Genomic DNA, 20,353 nt, shown 5'->3' with positions numbered 1-20,353 from the left:
ACTTCATCCATGGCAACTTGCTCCGATGGTTCAGAACACTGTCCTCACAGATCGTTCGCGCAACCATCCCGGAGTAAGAAGTCTGATCGGAATCAGAAGTATGTCGATGACAGCTCGCCCGAGACGGTCCGTCTATGACACTTCATCTATGGTAATCTAACCATGACGGCCCATTCATGATAATCGTCTGCGTCGTTCTCTCGCAGTCGCACGACTCGATCTCTCGCGGTTACTCTGTGCAGATCGATCTCTCGCAGTCGCTCAGATCTCTCTCTCCTCGCGGAGTTGACGTGTCGACTCAGCGCTGAGTCCATTTTCTTATAAATCCTCTTCGTAAAATTCATTGAGATCAACTCCATCTCTCTCAACGAACTGGGGGGCTTACTGTTGGATATGGACTTTGTCCCCAACAAGGCCTATAAGATAATGGGCTCAGCCCATTTGAAAGGGGTTCACTAGGAAACCCTAGACCACTTCTTTCTATAAATAAGGAGCCAACCTCCTTTGAGATTGGACTCTTGGCTCTTGGACTCTCTTTTGGTCTCTCATTCATCTCTCTCTACTTCTAGAGAGAGAAACATCTCTCCACATGCTTTTATCTAGGCACTTGTGATCCTTTGTTGTAGAACTACGATTGGCTTGATCCCCTTTCGGGGTACGTAGGCAACTCTTCGCCGGGTGCAGCTATAATCATTAAACACCTTTTTCTTATTCTCTTCGAGTCCTCGTCTCGTTCATTCAAGCGCAGATCTTTCTCTCGTCACTTGATCGATGAGTCGTCAATCGATCGACGAGTCGTCACTCGACCGACGAGTCCTTACTCAACCGACGAGTCCTCACTCGACCGAAGAGTCGTCACTTGACCGTTCTCTTCGAGTCGTCTCCATCCGGTTCAAGCTCAGCATGAAGACTTCTCCTAACCCCACTGACGAGTCCTCGTCTCGTTTATTCACTAGTTTGTTGACAGTTCTCGGTTCAAACAGAAAGAAGAAATTGGTCCACGCCCCAAACCCTTTTTATAGGAGAGTCTAATGTTCTGGCAGAAGACTTCACAATCTCTTTCTCTCTCTCTCTAAACCAAACCCAAAAAAATCTTTACATCTCTACCTTTTAACAATCTTTCTCCTTTCGTTAATCTCGTGATCTTCTTTCTTCTATTTATGGACATAGGATGGTCTGGTCTCACTCTTGATTCATCTTCTCTCGATCTCGTAATACCTAAACGTTTCAAAAAAAATTATACTCATCGCCGCCTCTCGACTCCGTTGACGATGTCTACAACTGGAGATGACGTTGACGATAACAAGACCAAAATATCCAACGCCGCCAGAGATTTTAGGTTTCCAGTGAGTCTTTCTGGTATCTGTGACCGTCAAGATAATGATATATCGAGTGGCGTCGCCGGTGAAAACGATTGTGCAGTTCCCGGCGAAGATTTTTTCTCCGACGAGAAATCTAGGGTTTGTTACCTAGAGGACGCTGGATTTTGTGTTAAAAAGGAGGTACAAGATGATCGAACGGACGTACATGTAAGTTTGAAAATATCAATAACTCGTATTCTATAATTGATATTTAAATGATAAACCGAACTTGTAACATAAAGGTTTGTGTTAATGTCTACGACATAATATGAAAGTCAAATACGGATTTCAAAATTTACTATTTATGAAATATTCATCAAATTTTAATTTTGTGAATTTATTTTTGAGTAGACCGGTTTGAATCTTCGAACCAGGAGTGATCAATCAGTGACCGACGACGAAGAATCTTACGAAATGGAAGATAAGTGTGCAAAAAATGAGGTAAATGTAATTTAATTTTCTAGCACGTTCGCAATCAATATTTTTTGGTTTATAGGCGAATGAATCCGGTTTAGTTAATATTGTATTTTAAATATTAATCACAGTCAATTAAGTTACAAGATGAGCTAAAGAAAGTGACCATAGAGAACCAAAAGCTAAGAGAATTGCTTACACAAGCGAGCAATAGTTACACTTCACTTCAGATGCATATTGTTTCATTAATGCAACAGCAGCAAAAACAACAGAACAAGGTAATTAAATAATTGAGAGGGTTAACCCAAGTAAATGGCATTTTCTCTAAATGATTAGACAATTAATTCAACACTGACAAACCAGTATTATTAGGCAATAGAGGCTACTGAAAATCATGAGGAGACTATAGTACCAAGGCAGTTCCTCGATCTAGTCCCTTCCAGAGCACCTGGCGAGGCTGAGGATGTGTCAAATTCTTCAACGGAAGATAGAACTCGTTCAGGCGGTTCTTCTGCGGCCGAGAGGCGTAATAACGAGGTTAGGGACGGAAAGAGACTTGGACGTGAAGAAAGCCCCGAAACCGAGTCTAACAAAGTTCAGAAAGTGAATAATAGTACGTTTGATCAACCCGGAGAAGCTATCATGAGGAAAGCTCGTGTCTCCGTTCGTGCCCGCTCGGAAGCTCCTATGGTAAGTACTTAACGGAAAAATTAATTACACTTGTATCACAAAATAAAGTATACGCGCTAATTAAGTTTGTAATTATGTTCTTATAGATAAGCGATGGATGTCAATGGAGAAAGTATGGCCAGAAGATGGCAAAAGGAAATCCTTGTCCACGGGCTTATTACCGTTGTACGATGATCACGGGATGCCCCGTTCGCAAACAAGTACGTATATATATATAACTTTTGTATTCAACAATAAAATGCATATAAGCATAATACAAGCTAGCTAGCTAGGTACAGTTCCGAATTATTTTTGGAGACTGTCATGAAACTTCATGGGTTGTATCAATGTCCTTTATGTGTTATAATTTGGGTTCCAAGCCGGAAGTGTGCATTTTTGTGAACCGAAGACGGAACGCAACAAAAGATTTGAGTTAGTTTTAGAATTCGGTAAAATATACCTTTAGATTCGTGACTTCTTGTGTAAATTCATTAGAGATGTCGAAAGTATATGTGTTTGACTGATGGGCTAATGGTATTCTTCCTCATGATATATATTTATAGGTTCAACGTTGTGCGGAAGACAGATCGATCCTGATAACGACCTACGAGGGAAACCACAACCATCCATTGCCGCCAGCAGCAGTGGCGATGGCTTCAACAACCACGGCCGCGGCTAACATGTTACTATCCGGGTCAATGTCTAGTCACGATGTGATGATGAACCCTACCAATTTACTAGCTAGGGCTGTTCTTCCTTGCTCGACAAGCATGGCCACAATCTCAGCCTCCGCTCCATTCCCTACCGTCACCTTAGACCTCACCCACTCACCTCCATCTCCTAATGGTTCCAACTCCTCCCCTTCGACAGCGGCCGCTAACAACAACAACCACCACAACGCATTGATACAGCGGCCACAGCAACAACAAATGACGAATATACCCCCGAGTATGTTACCTCATGTAATAGGTCAGGCATTGTATAACCAATCCAAGTTCTCGGGGTTGCAGTTTTCCGGTTGTTCTCCATCAGCTGCCTTTTCGCAGCCGCACGCTGTGGCTAATACAATAACAGCACTCACCACTGATCCGAACTTCACGGCAGCTCTTGCAGCCGTTATTACTTCTATGATTAATGGTTCGAAACACCATGAAGGCGAAGGAAATGATAGGACCGTATTATATAAACTACGGAGAACTGAATATTGTAAAGAATAAAATTTATAAAAGTATACCAAAGATTAAGAAAAGGATGATTCAACTGCAGAGGCGAGATATTATCTCTTTCCTTAACTCAAAATACGTCCCGTAGTGCGACGGTTTGATAACGTAATGAGTCCCAAAATACAACTGCAAAAAATCTTCTGATTTGCGTCACTCTATCAGAAGCCTGGCGAAACTAGTTTTGTGTATACTCTCAGACTCAAAAGAAAATCAAAGAAAAGGATAAAAGAAATATGGAGGATTGTATGTTTTCTCTGTGTGTACACAAGTAAACACAAGTGCTCCTTTTATAACTTAATAAGAATGAAACACGTTATGTAATTGAATGAGTCGACTAACGTACAATCATAATAGCAATAAAGGAAATTGATTCCCATCTCTACGATTTAAAAAACGTTAGTACATCAAGTCATAAAGTTGCATTGACCACATCAAAGCCAACAATATACTTTAATTGAGTTTATATTTCATATTTAACCAAATATAAAAATATTTTATGAATAAGATTTAAAACAAATTAATTGACATTAAAGTCTAATCAACTTATTAAATCTAAATTCAAACCCAATTATCTAAAGTGAAATATTTGTTAAATTTTATATTTAACCAAATAATAGTTTTACAAGCTTTTCATATCATTCACTTTAGACATCCATTTCTCATTCAAAACAACTTCGATTTTGACCAGCAAATACACTATTTCATAGTGTTCACGGTGACGATTACATCGTGCCCAAATTCCGGTCTTTCCGACAGACGTCTCCGTCGAAAAACCCATCGGAAAAATGGTCCACACCACTTTGTCAAAAACGAGTTCCAACAGGAAACAACAAAAATCAATAGAAAAATATCACATACAATTTGTTTGTTTTTTATAGTCTTCATTTTTTTCGAATTGGATTAATAGGAAATAGAAAGTTTATTTCATTGTTTTATATTTCTTCTGCTTCGTATCAAACTTGCAGTAATCTATACTAATAAAAGGAAGCTTTTGAGGCTCCATAGAGCGTCCACATCAGCGGGAAAAACTTATTCTAAAAAATGACACGTGGCATTAACAAAAAATAAAAAATAAATATACATATAAAGAAAAATAAATAATAAGTAAATAAACAACATAAGAAATATAAATATTACATTAAACAATAATATGTAAATATACAATATAAGAAAAAATAAATGAAAAGTAAATATACAATTATAAGAAATAGAAATATTACATTAAACATCTATCATAATTTATCATCTGATATAAAAGCAAGAAAATTAGAATACGTAAATATATAATTAAAAAAAAAAAAAAACAAAATTAAACATCTATCTGAAAAATGTATCTATACTAATTAAAGAGAGCTTTTGAGGCTCCATAGAGCGTCCAAATCAGCGAAAAAAAAACTTTTTCTAAAAGATGACACGTGTCATTATTAAAAAATAAAAAATAAATATATATATAAAGCAAAATAAATAATAAGTAAATATACAATATAAAAAATAAAAATATTATATTAAACAATAATAAGTAAATATACAATATAAGGAAAAATAAATAAAAAGTAAATATACAATATAAAAAATAGAAATATTACAATAAACATCTATCATAATTACATTAAACATCAATCATAATTTATCATTTGATACAATTAAAAACTGAAAAAAAACTAAATTAAACATCTATCTGAAAAATGTACAGTTAAATAAATAATAACTAAATACATAATATAAAAATAGAAATATTATATTATAAAATTATCGTAATATAAGAAAAATTAATATAAAATATAAGAAAAAATAAATATTAAGTAAATATAGTATATAAGGAATAAAAATATTACACTAATTATATATCATAATATAATCATTGATATAAAAGCAACAAAATTTAGAATAAATAAATATACAAAATAAGAATGATAAACAGTAAGTAAATATACAATATAAAAATGGAAAAACTAAATTAAACATATATTTGAAAAATGTATAGTTAAATAAATAATAATTAAATATCCAACATAAAAATATTAGATTACACATATATTATAATATTAGAATAAGTAAATATAAAATATAAGAAAAATGAATAATAAGTAATTATACAATATAAGAAATACAAATAATACATTAGACATCTATCTAAAAATCTATAATAAAATAAATAATAAGTAAATATAAAATATAAGAAATAAAAATATCACATTAAACATAAATCGTAATATTACAATTTGATTTAAAAGAAAAATAGTTAGATAAGTAAATATAGAATTTAAAGTAAATATACAATATAAGAAATATAACAACTACATTAAACATCTATTGAAAAATGTAGAATTTTACATTTTTGTTACTTCCAAATACTTTTATAAATAAATATACAATATAAGAAAAATAATCATACAATATAAGAAACATAAATTTTACATGAAACATCTATTATAATATTATTATTTGATATAAAAGCACGAAAATTAGAATAAGTAAATATACAATATAAGAAAAATAAACAATAGGTAAAATACAGTTAATAAATGAAAAAACTAAATTAAACATCTCTCTCAAAAAATGTACAGTAAAATAAATAATAAGTAAATATACAATATAATAATTAAATATTATATTAAACATCTATCGTAATATTAAAATAAGTAAATATACTATATAAGCAAAATAAAAACAAATCTGAGAAATAAAAATACAGTAAAATAAATTATAAGTAAATATACAATATAAGAAATAAAAATTTTACATTAAACATTTATAAATAATATTACCATTTGATATAAAAGTAAAAAGATAAAATAAGTAAATATACAATATAAGAAAAATAAAAATAGGTAAAACGCAATTAAGAAATACAAAAACTACATTAAACATCTATCTGAAAAACATATTATTTTACATTTTTATTATTTAAAAATACAATAAGTAAATATAAATGTTAAATATTATAATAATTAAATATAAAATATAAAAAAGAATAAATAATAAGTAAATATAATATCTAAGAAATAAAAAAATTACATTAAATATATATCGTAATATTATCATTGATATTAAAGCTAGAAATTTAGATAAATATAAAAAATAAGAAAAGATAAACAGTAAGTAAATATACAATATAAAAATGTAAAAACTAAATTAAACATTTATCTGAAAATATATAGTTAAATGGAAAATGTTTATTTAAATAAATAATAAGCAAATATACAATATAAGAAATATAAATCCCCCTATATATTAAAAGAGAAGTTACTTTAGTGAGGTCTAGTGACGTGTTGTTCATAGGTGCAGTTTCAAAAAAATTGTTATAATCTGATTGGTCGATTGTTTTTAATTTTTATTTATTTAAATTAGATCTAAAAATTTAAGATAAGTCTAAAAACATTTAACATCACTTGCCATATAATGTAAAGAATATTACAAATAAAAATTTATGGCAACTAATTCTCGAAATTATAGAAAGATTAATAATGTTTTATTTATTACTTTTAATATTTATAAACTATAAAATATAATGAAAGAATTTTTATATAAGATAATTATAATAGCTTTATACTCTACTTGATGAATTGTACTCGAATATAATTATATAATAACTATTTTAAATATTACAAAATCCAAACATGTTTATTAATATGATTTTTAAATTATTTATTATTGTTTACAGAATAAATTTATCAAAATTTTAAAATTATTTATATAATGTTATAAATTATTTATAAAAATATAAATTCTACTATATATTGATTGAGAAGTCACATAAGTAATTTTTTATTACGTGTTGATCATAATTGAACTCTTCAAATTGTTATAATTTGATTGACCAATGATTTTTAATTTTATTTAATATAATTATATCTAAAAGGAAAGGATAATTCAATTACCACTTTCTAAATAATCTACATAATATTAGAAATAATTATTTATGGTAACTAATTGTTGAAACTATGAAAGAGTAATAATGCGATCAATATTTTTATATATTTATAAATTGCAAAAAATAATAAACAAAAATGTTTATTTGAATTGATATAATGATTTTATATTCGTATAGAAAGAATTATATTTGTATATAAAGTATAATAATAACTATTAATGTCGAATAATTCAATGCATGCTTTATAAATCATTTATAAAATTATAAATACATTTATAAAAATTTTTATATTGGCTTATCAGTTGTTTTAAATTATTATAAGAGGTTCTAAGTCATTTATAGAAGCTTATACATTAATTTATAAAATGTATTTTGATAATTTATCCTCCTATTACAATACTTTGAATTTTTTCATTTTTAATGGTAAAATTCCTCAACTATGTTTACTTAGTGTAGAAACTTCTAAACTAAAGATTTACTGGTAGTAATGGTAATTATTACTTGTTAGAGTTTAATTAATTAAATAAAGTTAGTTTACGGGGTTTTCGTTAAATACTTAGTTCGAGGGTTTTTACCCAAAACAAATTTAGTTGAGGGGTTTTAACGTTAAAATTCCTTATTTCTTATTATCTATTATTTAAATCCTTATAGTGGGATTTGTTTTATTAAAAACCAGTTGCAATCAACTGACGAGATATCTTCTTTCCTAATATCATGCATTTAATATTTAAATATATATATATATAGCAAGATTTGAGTTACCAAAATTATGTATATATTATAACCAGAATATCTTAAAAAATTTATTAGAAGATATTCTATCTCATAGCTGAATTAAAATTTATTAGAGGATATTCTATCTTATAGCTTCTCTTGAAAACTAGGTCATTTAGAAACTTAAACTAATTTGCTATATAAATATCACGCCACCCCTATTAGTTTCACGCATCTATCTTTTAAGTTTTCACATGTTTTTGATCGTTCTTATTTAAATTCTACTTTTGTTATCTTGCGCAGGTGTATGATAATCAAATAAGTAAGTCATAGATGGAAACACCATTACTGGTAATTTTATGGGGGATTCTTCTTCTCCGTTTATTTTTGTTTTCTTCCTTTCAATGTTGTATCTCTATCTATATTTTTACATCAGTAGTGATTCAACTAACAAAAAGAGACGACTCTGTTTATTCAGGAACTGATCATCCCTTTCGAAAAAGGTAATTCTTTTTTTTTATAAAGTTAAATCACTTATCAAGAATATAATATAAGATGTGTACGCTAATCAAGTGCAATTTATTTATTGTGCGTGATCCTCTTCGGTACGTCTGAGAGCCAAAGGTAATCTCAAAGCTTCTTAAAAACTTTGAAACTCATTGACGTTGTCCTATCAATTATATAATTTGTTATCTTTTGGGGATTGTTTACATCTTTAAATATTTTTGTTAGAATTACCTCTTTTCTAACTCAAGGCTTAGAGAAGAAAACCGTAAATCATCTCTGCTGTTACAATGAAACCAATGATAATAAATCTCAGGTTCAAATCTCTCTTTTATATTTTATGGCTGATTTTTTTATTGGGTTTATGCGTGAAATATTTGTTTTTTCTCAATTATATTTTTCTGATGTTTTAAGATTAGTGTTAAATGTGATCGTTTGAAGCATAATGCATTCTCAGAACACACCTCCATGATAAACACTTCTATGTAAATTGTGTCAATTATGTTAGTGATTTTGCATCTGAGTATTGTGACTGATGTTCCAAGAGAGAAAGCGTATCATCTCAAACCGAGATTGTTGGGAAAGGTAATTGGTTTACATATGTAATTGAATAATTGACATCTAAAGGATACATTTTATTAGATAGTACCAAGCATTCCTTTTAAATCTTTTGAAACTTTTTGAACTAACAGAATAATCATGCTTAACCTATAAGCAGTTCAAAGAGTTATGTATCTAAAGGATACACTTTATCAGATATAAATGATACGTTTTATTAGATACTACCAAGCCGTCCTTTTAAACTCAAACAATGCCATGTTCTGAGTTGTACACATTGTATTGACTTTTTTTTTCCTTGCGGTGTGTATTCAGATAACAGTAGTGAAGTGCAGATATGAAGTAATATCAACCAAAATTAAGAGAAAAGTCTTTTAAAAGCAGAGATAATTACATGAGACTCTCTTGAACATGGCAAACAACCAGCAGTTTTGCGAACCCCGAATTTCTTAAACATGTTTTCTACTTTCCTTTTTCTTTTATTTAGTTTCATCTGATGAGAAGTTTGAATCACAGACTCTTGACATTTTAAAATTTATATTATTTGTTTGTGTAATGGTGCAGAGGTTTCAATGAGACCGGCTTATCATTCTTCCAAGAAAGTATTGGTGAATGACAAGCTTGAAGCTGAAGTGAAGAAGAATAGAAAGATGATAAGCTTGAAGGAGACACTGCTTTGAACAAGTTCTTCCGTGAGATATATTTGAATTCTGATGACGATATGAGGAGTGCTAGAGCAAATCATTTGTGAGTATCTATCTATCTATATTCCTATTTAGTCTTTCTTCTCTCATGGAGATTACAATGTTTTAACATTTTGATTGACTCGTTTGCAGTTTTTCTCAATCAACAGGTGGAATCTAATGGGATAGTGCTTTCAATAGACTGTAAAGATGTTGGTGCTAATAAAATCGAGAGCACTCTTCATGATGATCTGGCGCTCAAGACATGGAAATATGATCTTATATGATGTGTTGGTTTTACCTTAATCTAGACAAAACTCGAAGCCTTGGTCTTAAGGTCTGGTTTCTCTACTTTATGGACTTAAGGTACTTTGTATTTTCCATAACTTATATTGTTTATACGAAACACTGAAATTTTTAATCTAAACGTTCTAATGTATTTTTTGTTCATATGAACATAGTATAAATATCAATATGTAACATCGAATCTTTAATATTAACCACATACATGTAACATAAGTATTATATAGTTGTAAATATGTAATTATCAATTTAATATTAATGTTAATGTCTGCACATGCGTGCGGGCGGTCCACCTAGTATTACATTAAAAATCTATCGTAATATTATCATTTGATATAAAAGCAAGAAAATTAGAATAAATAAATATACAATATTGAAAAATTTCCTATGATAGCCCCTTTTAAGTTTTTGTTACAAAATAGCTATAAATGAGAAAAATGACCAAAATAAATCTTATTAAAGCGTAAAACTACATTTATACCCTATGGTTAACTAACATAAACTTATGGTTTAGAGTTAAGGGATTGGGTTTTGAGGATAGGGTTTCAAATTTTTAAAAATAAAAATTAAAAATTAATTTTTTCAAAACAAAATGGGCTATTTTGGTCATTTTTCTTATTGAATTCTATTTTATGACAAAAATTAAAAGGTTTATTTGAGAGAATTGCCCTACAATATAAGAAAAAAATAATAATAAGTAAATATACAATATAAGAAAGGAAAAACTATATCAAACATCTATCAGAAAATGTATCGTTTTCTAAATAAGGATATATGTATTCACACAAACATACAAATCAGAATTTGTTGTTGTTCAGAATACAACGTTCAAAAAACTAACTATATGGTTAATATTTGAAAATAAAAATAGCCCTGTGCGTAGCGTGGATTAACTCCTAGTCTATATTATAATAGGAGAGTTTTTGCTCTCTCTTAAACCTGTCCACGTAGGCATTAAGTGGGTCCCACATTTTAAAATTGCGTTTTGTCTTTAGGATTCGGTTAACGTTTTGCGTTTAAGTTTTTGCTTGGAGTGGTTTTTTGATATGGGCCGATAACTTTTATTTTAGTTTAAATCTTATATATTAAAAGAGAAGTCACAACTTTGATTCATGTGTGATTTTTTTAAAAATGGATCTAATGGACCTATTACTAGAAAATCATGTTACATTTAATTCTAATCTTATCATTATTTTAGATCTAAATAACTCAGAATCTATATTATAGGAACTAAATAATATGTCTACTACATTATAGGAACTAAATGACTATCAATCTTTAAAAAAAAAAATGATCTGGAAACAACCAATTCAATACAAAAAATATACGATAAAATTATTATGTTTTAGAAAATGATAGACACTCATATATATTAATATATACTAATGTAGAACTGAAAACAAAATGTTTATATAAAAATAAATAAAATTAAACATCTGCGCAGTTGCGCGGGTAGAGATCTAGATTTCCACTAAAAAATATGTGGAAATATTTTGAAAAAAAAATATTAATAATATTTAAACTAAATTGCACTATAAAATTGTCTTATTTTTAATTATAAAATATGTTGAGAAAAAAATCTACAAAATCTTATTAGATATTTTAAATATTATTATAAAATGAATCATTGACTAATTTGGTGATTAGTACTCTAATATTATTATAAATTAATCTTAGTTAAGATTTTATAATAAAAAAAATTTGTATACTATTTTCTTCAAAATTTCTAATTATAGTCTATATCTTATATATTAAAACAGAAGTCACAACCTTGATTCATGTGTGATTTTTTTTTAAATGGACCCTCATTAGAAATCAGTTATCATTCATTTATTACTAATAATAATATAGATTAATAATATATCATTCCTAATATAACATCTTATATATTAAAAGAGAAGTCACAACCTTGATTCATGTGTGATTTTTTTAAAAATGGACCTAATGGACCTATTACTAGAAAATCATGTTACATTTAATTCTAATCTTATCATTATTATAGATCTAAATAACTCAGTTTCTATATTATAGGAACTAAATAATATGTCTACTACATTATAGGAACTAAATGACTATCAATCTTTAAAAAAAAAATGATCTGGAAACAACCAATTCAATACAAAAAATATACGATAAAATTATTATGTTTTAGAAAATGATAGACACTCATATATATTAATATATACTAATGTAGAATTGAAAACAAAATATTTATATAAAAATAAATAAAATTAAACATCTGCGCAGTTGCGCGGGTAGAGATCTAGATTTCCACTAAAAAATATGTGGAAATATTTTGAAAAAAAATATTAATAATATTTAAACTTAATTGCACTATAAAATTGTCTTATTTTTAATTATAAAATATGTTGAGAAAAAAATCTACAAAATCTTATTAGATATTTTAAATATTATTATAAAATGAATCATTGACTAATTTGGTGATTAGTACTCTAATATTATTATAAATTAATATTAGTTAAGATTTTATTATAAAAAAAATTTGTATACTATTTTCTTCAAAATTTCTAATTATAGTCTATATCTTATATATTAAAACAGAAGTCACAACCGTGATTCATGTGTGATTTTTTTTTAAATGGACCCTCATTAGAAATCAGTTATCATTCATTTATTACTAATAATATAGATTAATAATATATCATTCCTAATATAACATCGACTCCTAAAAACCTGGTTTGGTTAACAAACTCACCTTGATTCATGTGTGCCATTTTTATTTAGATCATCATTTAAATTTTTTATTAAATGTATTTCCTTAATGCTAAAATATAATCCTTTAACTACATAAATCATAGTATAATTTGATATCTTTCAATTTAAAATATAAATATATATAGTTAATTTTCTTAACAAATGTGTTGAAAAACATTATAACAATATCGTAATTATCAAAAATTGTATATAAATATTTTCACAAATTTTGTAATTAGTAATGAAGTTAATGTTATTATAGATTAATATATATATATATTTATACTCAGTTATCTTTTATAAAATGAAAAAAAATTATATCAAATTTTACTATTTTATAGTTATATCTATCATTTTAAAATAAAACATTGTATTTAACTAAATATGATAAAATTATTTTAAACTGATAAATAAATATATTTTATTTTCATAAACATTAAAAATTTATGCTAGAATTATAATATGTTGGTAGAACGGGTTAACATTAGTAAATTATATAATTCATGTATAAAATTAACTTATCTTAAACTTATATATATATATATAGTTATTATCTTAAATGAATAAACATAAAAAAATATTGATAAAGGAAATATAGCGCTTTAAATTACGGATCAGGATCATAATAATTGAATAAAAATAATTTTAAAATGTATATAATAAAAAATAACAAATGTATGTGATGATTTGAAATAATCAATTAACTTACAGCATGAAAACTATCAAATTGTTATATTTAAAATAATTATATATAAATATTTAAATATATAAGTAACTTTAAAAATATATTCTAATTATGTAAAATATATATAAGCATGAAAATTAACACCCGCACGGTTGTGCGGATCCAAATCTAGTATGATGTTAATTGTGACACTAGGCCAATAAGGTCGAGAAGATATTTTCCCACGAAAGCCCTTACTCCATTATCGTCCTCTTCGATGTCAAACCAGATCTTTTCGTTATCTTCATCTTGATGTAGATTTGGGTTTTAATCGGCTCAGTCTCCTCTGAGAAACAAAAAAAAAAGCTCTTTGATTTCAATGAAGCAGTGAATCTTCTCCAAACTCTACGTCTCCCCATCTTAACTCCGTCAACCATTAATGTATCTTCCTTCCTATTTATAACATCATGGGGAACACAGAATCCCTTCATCTCAAATACAGTCTTGGCCGTCGCAGTTATACCAACTCCTCCAAAAATTCGATCTCTGGTGCTCCAGTTTCTCAAGCCGATGTCCGCCACTCAACGTTCGACTCACTTTGTCTTGGTCGCACTTCTCAGTTTGTTGCGGTCGCCTTCTCCACTTTTGGGATTCCCATAACATAAAAACAGTGAATAAAAGGTAACGAGATCTTTTTTTCTATCACCACTGATCTGTTGTTTCTCTTCTATAATCGATGGTGACTGTTTAAGACCACCGTAGTGGGATCGAGCTATGGGAGAGTGGAGTCGGAGAGTTCGTCTCCGATGGAAATGGCGAAGGAGATGGTGGTTGAGTAGGAGTTGTGGCTGCTACTGAACTGAGGGAGAGATTAGGAGAGAGAGCGTGTGAAAGAAAGAGGCTGTTTGTGGAGGTTGGGAAAAGGAATGGTTTGACCGAATGTGGTGTTACATATCCCGGTGGAGCAGAGCAGTTGTGTATATCATATTTAAGTATTTTCATCTCTTTTAAAACATAGATATTTGTCTTCAAGCTTCCAGTTGTCCCGTAAGACAATTATATGGATTCTAATTCTACAGAGATAATTTGGTGTTGCAATTGGCAGAGGAAAACAGTCTACCAAAACATAAGCTACTGTGAATCTGTTTGCTATAATCGTACTATGCTTTATGTGTATGGTCTGAAGCAGTTATAATTAACTCACAATGGACCAGGCAAGTAGATTATGAAACCAAAAAGAGCTTCTACGGTTAATGGGATTGATGATACTGATTCACGTAATGAATAGAGTTTGTAATTATATTGTTCTTTCTGAATATATGGCTTTTTAGATGGCTTTTACAATTAAATCTTCAGTATTTATATTGTTCTTTCTGAATATATTGTTTGTAATTCCTAACTTCAAAATACGAGCACTAAATATCAAGTTTATTTTCTCTTTAAAACACATGAAGCAGATTTCCTCTGTAAAGCTATGATTGTTGGAGTCTTCCAACAAAATGGATGGTCATTTGTCCCATGCACCGGCTGCAACAGGAAGTTGGATAAAACGGGCACTTCCCTGCTACATTTGTGTTTCCTCCAACATCACCGGTGTTCTCAGCTTCAAATTATATACACCGACTAATTTCCTGATACTACATTCATATATATATATATATATATGCTTTAGACATTTGACATTTTGTCTTTCAAGGTTCTGTGTTGAGCTAGCTGTCGCAGACAATAATGATAACGCAACTTTTGTTGTCGTCAACAATGAGATGACAAACTAACCCAGGAAAATGCATATGGCCTTTTTTCTACAAGAGGTAACTCTACACAGCAACGACACCAGTGTAATGTTTCATAATTACATTGACTACTCAATATCTCCATCTAACAACATACCTATACAGATGCCTAGCGGTGGTTTCCAGGATCTACCATAATGATTCCAGGAGCTTGAGGGCAAGTACTTTGTCTTCCATATACGTGTCACCCTACAATCACAACCAGCACAATCATACATTCACCGTCTACGCAATCAGAGAAAATGTCTTCTTTGGCACTCAGCCACAGGTATGGTAATCTAAGTTTCAAAATACTCAACATATTCGTTTTTCCACTGACTTCCCCATTGTTACTCAGACTTGCAGCATCAACCAAACTACAAGATGTGACATCGAACCTGGACTACTTACAGCATCTTCTAGCCACCAAGCTAATGCGTCAAACAAATGGGATGATGAACCAAATCCAGCGGGCTTGGAAGAGGAAGGAAACAGTTGCTAACACCAAATGCGTCAGTGATTCTTGCAGATCACTCTTTCCGTCACTCTACTTTCAGTTATTGTCATTTAAAAAAACTAAGCTTTTTTTTTTTTTTTTGTCAAACAAACTAAGCTTTTGGTATCATATTTTACTCTATGGGTTGTTGTAAAAATTTTCTTCAAGCTTTCTATGACGAGATAAATTAATATCCCCCTATACATTAAAAGAGAAGTCACTTTAGTGATTTCTGCTGAGGTGGCACTCATAGGGAGCTTCTCAGAAAAAACGTTATAATTCTATTAGTTGAATTTTTGTAATTTTTCTTTCTGATTTATTTTTTCATTCCTTCCGCGTCATTAAAAACGCAGCCGTTTTTGCTGAAGTTTTTTCTTCTTTTTTTTTTCCAATCGCGTGTCAAAATGAAGGGGGAGATGGTTTCAATCTGATGAAGACAGTCCGACCAGATGAGTTTTGTTCTTCATAACACAAAGGCTCAATCCTATCCATCGCTAATTGCATCGACAACCAGACGAGGTGAAGTTTATCGAGTCTCTCCGAATTTTAATTTTTTTTTTGTTCTCTGATTAGATTCGACTTTTAAGATATGATGCGAACGTTTTTTGATACCTTTGATTGGATTCGACTTTTAAGCTATGATACAAAGATTGTTGGATAACACTGATTCCAATCGACATATGTTTCTTAATTGATTACATTTTGCTTATTTACATTTTGAATCTTTTGTATCTAATTGATTGATTTTAAAGTTTGTTTTTTTGTTTCATTAGCACTATTTTGAGCTTTACAAAACAATTCCAATGGCCTGTTGCATTGCTAATTGCAGAATGATTAAGATCTTAATGGGATAATACTGTCAGAGATAAGGTAAACCTTCTCTTCTCCATAAAGCATATGCAAATCCGTTTGTTCAGTCGGTTTCATTCCTTTCTGGTTCCGGTCCTTTGGTTTTCTGATTTTCAATTTTGGTTTTCTTAATTATGAGATATTAAGCCCATATAATTAGATCACTAGATAGATATTAAGCCCATCTTGCGCAAGATTTGCCTATTACTAACTTTCCTTATTAGTCTAATCAATTACTTGTGGAAGTTGTCTTCGTATTTATTATATTACTTGCGCAAGTTAAAATCATATCATATGCAAATCAATTTAGGAGAATACACAATTAAAATATTTCTTTAAACGATTTCAATCTTTATTAGGGGTCATTAATATGATAAATAAATCGGCTTAATATATATATGACATACCCGAAAGGAACTTCAATACAAACATTCAGCTCTCACAAGAACAATGGCAATGGTGCGAGACAAAAAAAATATTGTTTCTTTAGTGAGAGAATTAAAACCACGTAAAGATACGTCCCGTATAGAAGTTATGATTCTTCGCTTGTGGAGAAACTATAACAAAGAATCAGGAAACACCATTGAAATGGTGGTTGTTGATAAAGAAGTAAGTAACTTTAAATATGTTTTTTTTTTCAACCATCGTTTATATAATTATTCTGCGTATATAAAGACTTCATTTTTCTGTTCTAGGGGACAAGAATTCATGCTTCAGTTGGTGAACAACTCATCAAAAAATTCGATGACAAGCTACGGGAGGGAGAGGCGATTGTCCTCCAGTTGTTCAAAGTGTACGATGCTACTGGTGAATACCGTACGACGCCACATCCTTACAAAATTGGCTTCTTTCACACAACATTTGTTGGAATAGCTGATGATTTTCCAAGTGCAGTTCCCGAAAAGTATTTCGCGGACTTCTCTGATATTCTTGGTGGAAATCTGGACCATAGCTGTTTGGTTGGTGAGTTAGTTTCTACTCAGTTAGAGAGTCTTTCACTTTACTACTACCTGTTTCTGATTTGAGTCTTATTTTTGGTATGTAGATGTGGTTGGCCAAATAGTTAACTTCGGCTCTCTGGAAAACAAAATAATAAAAGGAAAAGACAACATGAGGCTCTTGGTTGAGTTGCGTGACCCAAAGTAAAGTGAAAGATTTTTAATCTTATTTATACTTTGCTAATAAAACATCTATTAACTGTATTTAACTTAAGTTTATATTATACAATAATGTGAAGATGATGTGTACTCTGTGGGGTAGTTATGCTAAACAAGTATACGATTACAGTAGGAGTAACATGTCCACCATGATTATTTATGTGATCAGATTCTGTTCTGTTAAAGAGTGGAAAGGTAAATAATATTCTTCCGGTTTGTGTAAAATGTGTCTGAGCATAACATATTAATAATCTTAATATACTTTGTAGGTGCGTACTCCATATCTAGCGGGTATAATTCAACCCATATCCTGCTCAACCCAACACTTGATTTTATTGAGGAGTTCAAAGCAAGGTACGTATCCGATGTTCACCCGGATGGAAACCTATGGAGAAGTTCACTACTTATAGATGTTTGTTTTGATTTTTGAACATCATTTTCACAAACACGTTTTAACATAAAGTGTGATTATTTTATTTGGCAGTCTCCCTGATGATTCACTTGCTCTTACGAACAACGATAGTAGCCAATGGTCTGTTGGTACTGCTACTTCTATTCGTGCCAGGTTTTTTGTTCTTAATGAGAGGCTAACCATCGGAGAGATCATTGATATCTCTGTGGTATATAGACTATACTCTTCGCTTTTGAATTTTTTACACATTTGTATACTCCATGTGTTATCAGCGCTTTTAAAAAATACTCATTGAGTAATAATAGGTTGGCACTTTTGTTACTCTGGGGACCATTGAAACAATTGATATTGAACGTGGCTGGCAATATCTAAGTTGCAAATACCATAACAAAAAAGTGATGCCTACAACCAATGTTGATGCTGATGACCGGCCCTTGTTCTTCTGCAATACGTGTGACAAAGAACACAGTGATGTTATTTCCAGGTATTGACCGGGTAAGATATACTAAAATATCAGTTAGGTAGATCGTCATTGAAATAGTCTGTGACGTTTTGTCTTTGGATTTGTTCAGGTTCAAATTAATTGCCAATGTCAAGGACGATACCGGTGAGGCTAATTTTCTGTTGTTTGATGCTAATGCTCAAGCAATTGTGCGTCATTCTGCTGCTGAACTCTATGACGAGGTACATTTTTAAATTCCATTGTACATCAATTAACACAGTAAATTATATTGGGTCACCGCTATCTATGTAATTGTAGAATGAAGATGAAGACTTCTTACCTGAAGCAGTGAGCGATCTCTTTGGTAAGAGAGTCCTTTTTGAGATTTCAGTTGACGCTGATAACATCAAAGGAAAGAGTTCTCAGTATGTTGTTCGATTGGCTACTGATGACTGTGAAATGGTTGAGGAATTTGCTGATTTGCCTCCTAAATCTAACCCGGTAATTTTCCATATACACGTGCGATTAATTTGATTGTTATAGGAGCATAATAGTGATACGATTAAATCTTTTCTTGCAGGTATTAATGTTGGAGTCCGCAGATGATATTTCCTCTGGTTCTGGTGGTTTTACAGCAACTCCTTTGTCCAAAAGAAAAAGCGAACAAGATGACGACAGTTGCCTTGAGGATCAACACTCTGTTAACAATAAACTCTCGCAAAAGAAACTCAAGGGCGAGTGAGCTGTCTCTTTTTGATGAGTTTCTGTCCTTTATAGTGTTATGGCTTTGTTTTTGTTTCATTTTTTAAAACTTTGTCTGAGTATCTTTGTCTTTGGTTTTGTTTTAGATTTGGTCCGACCATCTTCGTTTTTTGCTTTTAATTGGAAAAAAAAAAATTTATCATGTTCCAATCTAAACCAGACAACCTTTTCTTTGGTTGGCTCAGAATTTTGATTTAGTATTTATGCCAATGGGCTTACGTTTTAGAATCATTACATTGGTAAAATTCCTTATTCAGAGAGTTCTTTGGTTGGTTCTGACAATAGATTTTGTATTAAGCTCAAATTGGCATAAATACAAAGTTAGCCCATTTGAAATACTGAAAAACCAAAAAATGTAACCGAAATTTTACTAATCGTAACATTATTATCAAACCGATCCCCCTTATTAGAATTTTATTGGTAGTAATACAAGCTCAGCCCATTTGTAATACCCAACTAAAAACCAATTTATTGCCCGAATAGATTTTGTATTAAGCTCAAATTGGCATAAATACAAAGTTAGCCCATTTGAAATACTGAAAAACCAAAAAATGTAACCGAAATTTTACTAATCGTAACATTATTATCAAACCGATCCCCCTTATTAAAATTTTATTGGTAGTAATACAAGCTCAGCCCATTTGTAATACCCAACTAAAAACCAATTTATTGCCCGAATAGTATTTAAGCCCATAATTTTGTAGCTGCTATACTATTAAATATATTTTTTGACGTTTTTTTGTATAGACAGTATTAGACTATATTTTTTAATATGAAAACT

The 20,353-nt window shown here is 30.2% G+C and overlaps 1 protein-coding gene and 2 long non-coding RNA genes across 3 annotated transcripts; all 3 read left to right on the top strand.

Moving 5' to 3' along the window:
- The first annotated feature begins 395 nt into the window (after positions 1 to 395).
- On the top strand, positions 396 to 4,447 carry LOC106442752 (WRKY transcription factor 6-like). The gene is made up of 6 exons (XM_013884405.3): positions 396 to 1,529; positions 1,713 to 1,802; positions 1,907 to 2,053; positions 2,148 to 2,465; positions 2,552 to 2,665; positions 3,008 to 4,447. Exons 1-6 carry the CDS (start codon positions 1,161 to 1,163, stop codon positions 3,659 to 3,661), a joined length of 1,692 nt encoding a protein of 563 aa, XP_013739859.1. The 5' UTR covers positions 396 to 1,160; the 3' UTR covers positions 3,662 to 4,447.
- Positions 4,448 to 13,904: 9,457 nt separating this feature from the next.
- LOC106375057 lies at positions 13,905 to 16,663 on the top strand. The gene is made up of 4 exons (XR_007338458.1): positions 13,905 to 14,363; positions 14,445 to 15,493; positions 15,581 to 15,743; positions 15,813 to 16,663. It is a non-coding gene; the product is annotated as an uncharacterized LOC106375057 (long non-coding RNA).
- A 1,560-nt stretch (positions 16,664 to 18,223) lies between these two features.
- On the top strand, positions 18,224 to 18,972 carry LOC125607293. The gene is made up of 3 exons (XR_007338457.1): positions 18,224 to 18,310; positions 18,441 to 18,852; positions 18,941 to 18,972. It is a non-coding gene; the product is annotated as an uncharacterized LOC125607293 (long non-coding RNA).
- The last annotated feature ends 1,381 nt before the right edge of the window (positions 18,973 to 20,353 follow it).

The sequence above is a fragment of the Brassica napus genome, chromosome A3 (assembly GCF_020379485.1).
Source record: "Brassica napus cultivar Da-Ae chromosome A3, Da-Ae, whole genome shotgun sequence".
NCBI classification, from domain to species: domain Eukaryota; kingdom Viridiplantae; phylum Streptophyta; class Magnoliopsida; order Brassicales; family Brassicaceae; genus Brassica; species Brassica napus.
The sequence above is the reverse complement of the archived record's forward strand: the minus strand, read 5'-3'. Positions and strand labels throughout refer to the sequence as shown.

What these genes read in the sequence shown, in the direction of transcription:
- LOC106442752 (XM_013884405.3), top strand. Translation starts at nt 1,161, where the DNA reads ATGGACATAGGATGGTCTGGTCTCACTCTTGATTCATCTTCTCTCGAT. An exon ending in ATGATCGAACGGACGTACAT is followed by an intron (nt 1,530 to 1,712) that starts GTAAGTTTGAAA and finishes ATTTTTGAGTAG; the next exon opens with ACCGGTTTGAATCTTCGAAC. An exon ending in AGCAAAAACAACAGAACAAG is followed by an intron (nt 2,054 to 2,147) that starts GTAATTAAATAA and finishes CAGTATTATTAG; the next exon opens with GCAATAGAGGCTACTGAAAA.